This window comes from Penaeus japonicus, unplaced genomic scaffold (assembly GCF_977035675.1).
Source record: "Penaeus japonicus unplaced genomic scaffold, GWHDUDI00000001_assembly GWHDUDI00000015, whole genome shotgun sequence".
Lineage (NCBI taxonomy): Eukaryota > Metazoa > Arthropoda > Malacostraca > Decapoda > Penaeidae > Penaeus > Penaeus japonicus.
The window spans coordinates 13,119,647-13,131,318 of NW_028234417.1; the positions used below are offsets into that span (position 1 = coordinate 13,119,647).

Below are 11,672 nucleotides of genomic sequence, written 5' to 3' on the forward strand. Positions count from 1 at the left end.
TTATCTTTTTTTTCTCTAGCTACGGTAACATATATTACTCTTAATTCTAGTGAATTAATTTACTTTGCTGCTGAGAATAATTTATTACCCATAAAGAGCACATGAAAAAAATAGCTAAAGACATGTCCACAGGCAGTGAATATTAGCACACAATCCCTTACCAAAGCTACACCAATGACTAAGTGATTGCTGTGGCCTCGGTGTCTTTGGCAGTCAGGTGAAGGGCTCACAGACCTCTGCCATGTACACTCGGGCAGGGTAGAGCTAATGGACCGCACTGGTGATTTGCCGTTCAGTAAGGAGCCAGATAAGCAAGGAATTGATAAATGGATGAGGCGGAGGTTTGGTGGCCTTTGCCAGAGTGCTGCGGGTGTGGAGGCAATGGTGGTTGCGGGACTCGTTTTCTCATGGAAGAAGTAATAATCCTTTAATCTCAGGAAACAAAGATATGGTAAATCCTTGGAGTTAACATTACACAATATGTGCACATTAATTGTCATTATACCTATAAATGGAAGTTTAATAGAAGGTCAATGCTCAAAACTTACTTACTTACGAACATCAAGAGGTCTATGCAGCCGGTGCGTATTGGGAATCTGGGAAAGGCCAACAAACCTCCATGCTTATTGCTGCAAGGTAGAGCTTAGACTAGTTTCTTATTTGAAGATAAATCACCAATGGTGTGTTATAAGCTCTTTCTTGTCAGGATTTACATAAATTTTGATGCCATGATACATGTAAAAAAGATGTGCCAATGGAAAAGACGGCTTATGTAATATGGTAGTGTGTTCTAAGTGACACTTCTGTTCAGGTAAATCATGGTGGTTGTTCATAGATGCAAGTTAGTGTAAAGTGATTTTTATGCCTTTTTTTTTTCTTTTTTTTTCAATAGGAATGTACTAACTTAAGGAAAAGTTGTCAGAATGGAGAAAAGTAACTTTCTGGGCTTATGTCTACCAGTAGTGCACTCCACTACTGATTGGAGGTGCTATTGTTATGTCCATTATTAACATCAAGAAACTTGCCATTAGATTATTAACCTATTGCAGATGGGGATAGATTTGCTTAACCCATTCCCGACGGGGGAATTCTAGCCTTGAATGTCCAAATGCCGGGGCGTTCGAATTATTAGGCCTAAATCAATTGAATGGCCGGCACAATACTGTGAGCCAACATACGGCAACTGGGACTTTGAATAGCGCGTAAATGATCACATCTGTACCACCTTCTCTGTTGGTTATCAGTCTCTCCAGGATGGGTTTGCTTTCAGAGTGAGGCAGCTTCATGTAACATCCCTTGACTTTTCCTACTCTCTTTTAGGCACTCATTGTAAAAAATAGAGCCATTATTGTGTTCGTCCATTTTTGTGTATATTATTGCATATAGAGACTTGTGTGTAATATCTGAGACTCTAATCAATGCTACAGATGACTAAAATTGTAGTCCATATTAGTTCATTATTTTCTTTATATTTGGTGTGATATAAGTATTGCTGTTTTATGAGATGATAAAAAAAACTTCATTTTTTTTCGTATTTGTGAAAATTTTGTGAATGAATATGTAATTATAGCCATCCACAATGATAACAGAGGTAGGAAAGAGGAAGGAAACCTGTGCTTATGACTGTGAATGCCACAGTACAAGGCATCCCTACTGGCACAGGGGCAGATTGTAGGCACTGGGCATGGTTTAAGTCACCTTCCTCTTCTCCTTCTGCCTGCACATCCTTCATCTGCAGTACTTTAGAGCAAGAGGTTGGCAATTGCTATAAAGATGGTGCTTGCTATATAGACTGTGGATGGTTGCCATTCACAGCTCTCTCTCCTGCTGGTGCTAGAAAGAAGTGGTGCCATCTAGCTTTTTGATGTGAGGTGAAACCCAGTTTGTTTAATATTACGGCAAATGTAGTAGTTGTCACTCACTCGTTACTCATAGTACAATAAAATAAGTGATCCAAAATCCCCAAACGTCATGTACATCATGATGCTCATCGTAAGGCCAAAGCTTCTGCATCATGTATGTCATGACATCTGTCCAAATGGGTTAAGGAGGCTTATATTAAGAAATAGGAAAAAGAAATTAAGAAATATGCATAAAGTATATTGGATGGGGCGCCTAACTGGTTGTCAGGATGGGGAAAGTGTTTTCTCCACCCTCTGGATAGCCCAAACAATATTTTTCCATAAAGCCATCATAAAATGCGGGATTAGGCTGACTTTGGAACCCTGTAGCTCTGGAGCTAGTGCCATTACAGCCATAATACTTCATGACTGTGTGCCTGCTTTAATTGTGCAGATCCTGATGTCATATCCTATACGCTTTGGCACCTTTCTGTTAGGCCTAATCAGTGCTGACATTTATGTCATGACTCCCGTGCGCAGTGGGTTAAGTCTCCGAGAAACTTGCAATATTTATTAGAGTGCATGTGCAGCATATTCCATAAAATGTAATAAGAGTCTATATCAGAGCCTACTCACTATTATTTTAAATGTCAAGGATATTGTCAAATCATTTAAAGGTGTTAAGGTATTGACAGTAGTTTGATTTGTATGGAGACTAACTAGACATGGCATGCATTTTTACAATTTAAAGTCTGTTTCCCTCTCCTCTCATTGCATATCATTTGTCTCTGCCAATATTGACAGACGTGGTTACATGATACTAAAGGTAACCTAAAATCAGTGTATACACATGCATTATGAGGATGTATGGGATTGTGACTGAACAATGATTAACTCTTTGGTGGGGCTCTTCTTATTATTTTTTGCGAATTCTTGGTTGATGGTAGTTCATTTTTCCATGAGCCTCAATTTTTAATGGTCATTTGATTTTCTTATAGTAAGCGAGGATAGAATCCTAGGAACCATGAAAAATTAGAAATTGCTCACCACATGGAAAGAGTAATTGCTTGCTAACAAAATCCCATGCCGGTGATTGAGCCCAATAGATTTAATTTGTACTACTTTTCCAGGGTGTAGTCTCACTGGTGACGGGAGGTGCGTCTGGCCTTGGCAGGGCGACCGTGGAAAGAATCGTCAGAGAAGGTGGACGAGCTGTCATCTGTGACCTTCCCACCTCCCAGGGTGCCAAAGTAGCCAGTGACTTAGGAGATAGTGCCATTTTTGCCCCCACTGATGTGAGAAAAAGTCCTAATCATTTTATTTCTTTTACAAGTAACTTATTTTCGCACATGACTTGAGTGGTATGCAGGTATTTTATTGGTAACTAAGCAAGACAGTGTCCATACTAATAGCTAATATGGATGAGGCTTTCTCTGAATGTTAATTTTCTATATCTATTTTATGAAAAGTCATGCTTCCAAACTATTTCAATCATTATTTTCTTGTCCTTTTTAATGCAATCAAGAATGATATCCACAGGTATCATCACCAGAAGATGTAGAAAAAGCCCTTGCCATGTGCCAAGACAAGTTTGGCAAGCTGGATGTTGCTGTCAACTGTGCTGGCATTGGTATTGCTGTGAAGACCTACAACCCTAAGAAGAAATTGCCTCATTCTCTGGATGATTTTATGCGAGTTCAGAAGGTAAAATGGAACTATATACTGGTTGCTTAGGTGGAATATGAGATGGACACTGATTTATACGGGAAATAAGGTATATAGATAGTGGTATTGATAATGATTTCATAGGTATTAGTAACGTTTGGGAGAAAATAAATATATAAACATCTGGCAAATGAATATTTTCCATCTTTTTTTCTTCTTTTCTTCCTCTTACCTACTCTCCCTCCATTTCTTTGCTTCTTCATTCCATATAGCTTCATTGGTATCTGTTTCTTGTCTTTGCCATTCTATCATAACAGGTCTAACTCTACCAAAACTAAACAACTTCCAGCCAGAATGAGCCTGTGACCATTTGTCACTGCCACCCTTTGTTAGTTTTTTCTCTTTTAAACTACTTTAAAAAGTATTTATACCATTTTAGAAAAATGATCAATTTGGTGGTATGTGTGTTACACATTGATAGTTCCTCACATGCTTGTAATTGGTTTCATCTGATCTCAGTAAGGTATCGGTGATGTGGCAGATACACACTACTATAGTCTGTTTTTTGTCCACCAAATATCATTTAAGTTTTAGCTCTATGTGGCAAATACATGTCACTAGCTTGTTATTGGTTGAAAATCAGTGTGTAAGATATCCTTAGTTATTTGTAATATATTTGAATGTGTAGATGTGCAAAGAACTCTTAAACATTCACATAAGTCTCAAACATGTAGATTTGCACCTATATTATGTAATGCAAATATACAGAACAACATTGTACTAAATATTCTAGTCTGATAGAATACAAATGAACAAGAGGCTTTGAATGATTATTATTTCTCTTATTTCAAGTATATTAAAACATTCATCTGTTCATCAAAGGTGACATCCTGGCACTAGCAACTTGCTTGTATTCTTTCAACTTCTCTTCACTGGACTATGGTTATAATGCAGCCTTATTTCAACACTATTTCATGTTGATTTGCATATTACAAATGTAATTTACATGTAAATTGGGACATCTTTTATTTACATTTATATATATATGTCTTTTTTAGATACATTAATAAAAGAAAATAGTTATTTAAAGCCTGTTTTGTTTGTGTGCATTCAGACAAGTGTTTGGTTCAAGGTTCTCTTTCACAAGCTTTCATTATATACCTTTAGGGCAAATTAGCATGTTTGGGATGGATGTATGGATTTATGTATGTAAACGTGAAAGGATTTTTTGTATAGTTATATCAAATACATTTCTTATTAATCACTTGAATATTTATCAGAGCTAAGTAACAATATCAGATCTGTTGATTATCAGGCAATCGAGAGCCAGTAATGTGTACATGTACTCTACACCAATACCTCGTGGACAGATGAGAGGATATATACTATAGCTTGTGATAGATGATAGTGTTAGTTATTTGTGATATAAATTCAAACTATTACTTCAGTAATACATGTGAATATGTAGATATATAAAGAACCTTATCACATTCCTTTATAAATCCGATATTTGCCAATTTGCACCAATGTTATGCAATGTAAGCACACAAAAGGCAAGCTTCTAACAAATTCTTTGGTCTGATTGCATGCAAATGAACAACTGATTTTAGATAAAAGTTCTTTCTGTCATTTCATGTTTATAAACATCTAGCTGTATAAGTGCTTATTGATTTTTTTTTTTTGGTAATTTACTGCATGTGAATTACATGGGTAAGATTCAAAATATCATGAAATAATGCTAAAGTGAGGCTCTTTTGGAGTGCTGAATGGAAGAGCCAGAACAGTGGCAGGAAAACGAGAAAATATAAAGAGTCATTTTGAATATTACTCACATAATTTACATGTAGAGATAGACCCAGAGTGACAAGGTCAAAAATGCATGTACACTGATACATCAGTATTTACACACAGATTAATGTATTAATTCATACAGAGATAGATATGTACATACCAATCTGCATATATAGATATAAATATAGCAATTGATACAGTTATGGAGATAGAGATAGGTATGCTCTAAACATAAATACACAACATTGATTACATATAAGTACATAATTGAGGACTAAATGATACTTAGTTCTTTTGCAAGTTCTTTAGGTTGTCTGTTTAACCCGTTCCCGACGGGGCCAATCCGGCTTAAATAGACCAAAATTCCGGGACTCTTGAACGCATAAGCCTAACGCGTCGGGATTCTCGGCCGCACTGGCCGCGAGCCAGCGCTGCGCGCTGGCTCCTCCCACGCCCCGGGCTGGACAAAGTAACGCGTCCCCGTCGTGTAGCCCAAAAACCACTAGACGTGTTATCTTGTCGTCCGTCGTTAACGGGTTAAGGAGACTCTATAGATAGTAGGTGTAATATCGCTAGTATATGGAGGCTATGAAGTATCCATATAGGAATGGTTACTAGGAATGATTACTATATACAGTGGTAGAAAATATAGTAAAGAAAATATGAGACGTATTTAAGATAACATAAGAAAAATACTTTGTTTGGACAAGCAAAAAAACTAATGACCGACAAAAATTAATGTATATAGCTGTAATACAGGATTAATATTTCAAAACTATTTCAACTCTATTCTGACATTGTTTCAGATCAACATGGGCGGCACTTTCAATGTGATCCGCCTGTCCTGTGGGGTGATGGCGGAAAATGAACCAAATGCTGATGGGCAGAGAGGAGTGATTGTGAACACGGCAAGTGTTGCTGCATTTGATGGACAGATCGGCCAAGCTGCCTATTCTGCTAGCAAAGGAGCCATTGTGGGCATGACACTTCCTATTGCAAGGGATTTGGCACCTCTAGGGATCAGGGTGTGCACTATTGCACCAGGTATGTAATGTGCAAGTTGTGAAACTATTTATTTATTTTTTCTGGTTATGGATATATGTTACTCTACCTGCATATGTCCTTTCGTATGTGCATGTTAAGTCCATAAACATTTTATGTGAAGTGGTTGTTTGATGGGAAGGGATTCTTATTATTAGATCAAAATTACATAATAGTAGTACACTTATATTGCATTTTCATGAGGACTTTGCTCTGATAGCTAAGAAATAGGACAGAATGACCATTTAAAAGGGCTGTCCTGGATGGTGGAGGATGAAATTGATTTTCATGCCTAACCCAATAATACTGTGGTGGGGTTTTGGCTGCACCTAGACACAACACCAGGGTAATTCAATGTGCGTCGGGCTCTTCGCCTGCTGTAGCGGCAACAACCCCTTATTTGCATGATCGTCTGGTGTGCGAACCATACAAAAAGCCATAGCGTGATTTGGATAGTCCTGGTACCCTTTGATATGATATCAAGCCATCTGTCTTTAATGGGTTAACCTATTCGCGCCGGTTGACGTGTTATCATGTTAGTGTAATATCTCGCTCTCCCCGGGTGATGTCCTAGAGCGTTAAGATCTCTTCCTCAATATGTATGCTTTACATCGTTACATATGCACATAATCACAGGAGGTCCATTTGTATAGACAGATTTTTATTCACTTGTAAAAATAATGTAAACAAATGCAAAAACCTCTATCACCCCGTTCAATGGGGCGGGTGAAAAGCGCTCTGAGAGTGGCAGTGCGACAATATACAGGGAGAGGTCTCGCGCTTAGTCACTGCACGCTTTTGTTATCTACCTGGTGGGAGCAGCATTACGCATATATAAGCCCTGTCATGAATGGGTTAAGAAAGTTACTCTTACTTATATTATGACTGTATTATGGGTGCACATAATTTGATAACAAACTTGAGGAATTTTAATACTGATGGGTTACTTGGTCAAAAGTGATTACTCCACTTACCTTTTTTTACAGAACAACTTGATTTGTACTATATGTGAGAAACAGAGGGAAAAGACTGATAAATTTGCTATACTTTTAGTTTCCTGAAATAGATATTCCTTAGAGTAAAATTATCCCAGAAAAATATGCAGTCATATAATAATATATATAAGCCTTTGATCTTCCCAAAGGGTTTGGGATTGTTTGGGTTTGAGTTATTTCCCACTAAGGAGGGAAAACTTAATTTGAGGAAGCTGTGATTCAAATTTCCAATTTTGTGACATGTATCAAGGTCTTTCATTGTTTTTGTCTCTATTTTGCTATTTGTTGCACTAAGATGTGACTTAGTTTGTGTTTAACCCATTCATGACAAGGCTCATATTTGCTTAATGCTGCTCCCACCAGCTAGATAACGAGCGTGCACAGTGTCTAAGCATGAGATCTCTCCCAGCATGATGCCACGCTGGGCCGCAATGAGAGCTTTTCACCTGCCCACTTTAACCCATTGCGAACAGGTGTCATGACATACATGACGCAGGAGCTTAGGCCTGATGATGGACGTCATGATGTACATTGATGTTCAGGGATTTTGGATCACTGTGCTATTGTGCTATGAGTAAAGAGTGAGTGATGAAGGCAATGGCAATCATTATTACTATAATTACTATAATATAATTACTATAATTACCCTCAAAACATACGTTTTGAGGGAGAGAACTTGACGTTCTAGGACGTCACTGATGCTATTTTTATTTTTTACTATCTAGGCTTGTTGAAGAATATATCACATAATACATAACTTTGAAATGACTAATGTCACTGTAGGAAAGCAAGAAGATTCCTCATTTTTCAGCCTTTTCAATATGGAGCTGATAGCTGTAAAATTGCAAATGATTTATTACATGAATAATTTTTAATAATTTGCTGGTATTTTAACCCATTGCCTAATGACCTAACTAGTCGTCAGGGCGGGCAGTCATGACACTAGCAGCACAGGCTAAAAATTAGAGGGACGGGAAAAGGGTTTTCTCCGCCCTCTGGGTAGCTTAGACTAGCCCAAACAATATTTTTCCATAAATCCATAAAATGCGGGTTTAGACTGATTTTGGAACCCAGTAGCTCTGGAGCTAATGCCATTACAGCCATAATACTGCATGACTGTGCGCGCGCTTCAATTGTGATCCCAATGTCATGTACGCATTGACTCCCGTCTTTTAGACCTAATCAGTGCCGATATGTGTGTCATGACACCTGTATGCAATAGGTTAATGATATTGTGCTTATTTCTTATTTTTCTTAATTTTTATTACATTGAATATATCCCAAATGTTCACAAAGTTAGTATCACATCTTTTTCTTTTTCTTTCAATAGGATTATTCAAGACCCCATTGCTGATGGCTCTCCCTGAGAAAGTGCAGAATTTCCTGGCCACAACTGTACCCTTCCCCAAGAGACTAGGGGACCCAGATGAATATGCGCAGATGGTCCAGGCCATCATTACAAACCCCATGATGAACGGAGAGACAGTGCGATTGGACGGTGCCATACGCATGCAGCCTTAAGGGTAGACACAATTAGTTGCAACTATAGTGCCTGTGTTGATAGTTCTCTAATGAGAAATTAGTGCAGCTTTTTTAAAGATCATGGTTACACAATATGGTAAGGAATGAGATATATAGTGTCATTTTTGACATTTTTTAGGGTTTTATTGGGATATGACCATTTAACTAATTTGTCATAGAATGTTTGATATGCAGACAGTAGATCTTGAATGTTAGAACTTGCAGCATAGTTGGAGTGTGTTATACATCTTGTTTTGAAAACTTTTTAGATAGGACTGTCTTGAAATTTTTTGATCTTTAGTAACTGATTAGATCATAATATAAAATGATAAATTGGTTGTTTATTTGGTGAATATTAAATTCTTGTATCAAATAATTACAACTTGTAAGGATGTTTCATATATATTTTTGAAAATTATTAGTAATGCATTTTTTCTCTAAACTAAAATGTGTCCATGTGTATATATAAAGTGTACTTTATATTTTCATTTTCTCTTTCATTTACCCTTAATGCTTAATACATACAAACAATCTGAATGTATAAAGCGAATTGTACTGAAATGCACAAATGAATATTGAAGAGGATATTAGAAATGAAATGTATATTGGGGAGAATGTACATTGTTAATATGAAACGATTCTCAATTTACCCTGACATAGTAGATAATTTTCAATCTCAATTTACCTATTATGAAAATATGTACATAACACCAGAATTTAAGATGAAAATTATATATATGTGTGAAATATATAATGCAGGAAAGGGTACTAAACACCCACAAACAAGCAAAAGGTAGCCATGCTCATAATGAATAAATCAAAATTTTAAGAGCCCAGTAAAACTAGGTGGGTGCTGATAAAAGAAAAAATTATAATGTGTATATTGACTGACGGTTTAATATTTTTTCGGTACACTATAATTCCAGATATATTTGGTTATACATGTGCATCTGATATATGTTCACAGTCTGAGATCAGACTGCAAACTGACCACTGTGTGTCATGCAAGGTAGGCTTAATGAGTACCCAGTAATGCCTGTTACTCACTAAGTTTTTTAAACTTAGAGAAAAATATTAGAGCCTGTCCCTTACCTACATGATGTAATGTGGGGTTCATCTGCCAGTGTTTAAAGAACTTTTTCTAGGTCACTGGAAACATTTATTAAATGTAAATTATTTATTTAAATGACAAGATTTCAAGACTTTTTTCAGTTAGTATTAATGTCTGCACATTGTCATTGTTTCATCACTTATTTTTTTGTAGGTTTAAGCTTAACAACAGGTATATTTTTAAGTTACCCCATTGTTGAAGGGCTTACAGTTGGTAGGTGTATTTTCCACAAATCCAAATTAAAAATGTTTTGCTCTTTCAAAATAATCTGTAGTTATTCCTGAAAGATATAATGTTCTATGCAAATAACAGTGCATCAGATTTCAACAGTTATCAGCCAATTATTGCAGTTATGGCTGCAAACCTACTGAAATTTATATCTTAAAATAAAAAGAAAGAAAATGAGACAAGAGGGAGAAAAAGAGGAAGAGAAAAAAAAATGTAAATAAAATATTAAAAGAAGGAAAAGTAAAAAAGAGAGAAAAAAGGAAAAGGGGTAAAAAAATATGGTGAAATATTTAAATCAAATGCGATATTTGCTCAATTGTGGAAATCAATATATACGGGTCTCTTACATACTAGAAATCAAGAAAACTTTTGTAACTTTGTGATCTGAAATGACTAATGATAGGTCGCGTAACTCTGGAACGAGCAGATTTACTAGAAAATAATGTGCAAGAAGGTTGTTTGTGGTAATTATCTTGATTCTGAATATCACCATTTCAAAATTATTAAACAACATGCTGGTTAAAGTGTTACATGCTGAGGCTGGGCACTGTTGAAGAGCACAGCATGAACTGGGAGATGATAATAGGGAAGAGACCAAAAAGCACCATAGGTACTAATGAATGTCAGTTAGCCCCATAAATTCTGATCCTCCGTTGAAAAGACAGCTTGTCACCATTAATAAAGGAGACAAGTCTATGACTCAAATAGTTAAGGAGTTTGTTTCCAAAAGCTGTCTTATATGGTGCAATGACCGAAACAAGTGGATCTTGATACTAAGAAAAGTGACTAAGAGGGACAACCTTCTCAAAAAGATACTCATGCATCAGCCATTAATGACAAATAAATAGGTCTGAAAGATCCAATTTGCTTACCGACATGTCTACACGGACTATGCAACATCATGTATGGATGATTGAAATGATAATTTCTGCAATGTGTCTATGTAACATAGAGTTCGAGCAAGAAGGTTAAACTTCTGCATGGGTCTAGCCAAAATTTGCAGATAATAAATCTTGGGTCTGACCACACTGATTCTGAGTGTACCTTTTAGTGAAACATGTTGCCTTCTTTATGTTGTGAGGTTGGCTGAGTGGGTGGCCGAGGGAGTGGGCGGAACTGTACTTCATTCCTCTTTTTTTATTTTTCATGTATGTACTCTTTCTTTGCAAAATGTGTTTATCATAGAAATATTTTTCAGTGACTAAATATATGCATAAGGTGTGCTAATATATATAATATATATATATATATATATATATGATATATATATAATATATATATATATATATATATAAATACATAATATAAAGTTATATATATAATTATAATTAATATAAATATATATATATATATATATATATCGATATATATATATGTATATGTATATATGTATATATATATATGAATAATAATAAAAATAAGTAAGGAGCATATATATATATGTATATATATGTATATATATAATGTATATATATAATT

At 35.9% G+C, this 11,672-nt stretch overlaps 1 protein-coding gene across 1 annotated transcript in view; it reads left to right on the forward strand.

The window, feature by feature from the left end:
* scu (hydroxysteroid 17-beta dehydrogenase 10) overlaps positions 1–9,342 on the forward strand; it is a 10,487-nt gene extending 1,145 nt beyond the window's left edge. Inside the window, exons 3-6 of the mRNA XM_086544509.1 lie at positions 2,972–3,136; positions 3,381–3,545; positions 6,104–6,341; positions 8,664–9,342. Of these exons, the coding sequence (XP_086400635.1) occupies positions 2,972–3,136; positions 3,381–3,545; positions 6,104–6,341; positions 8,664–8,854 (759 nt within the window). The 3' untranslated portion in view covers positions 8,855–9,342. The remainder of the gene's footprint in view (positions 1–2,971; positions 3,137–3,380; positions 3,546–6,103; positions 6,342–8,663) is intronic.
* Positions 9,343–11,672: the final 2,330 nt, after the last annotated feature.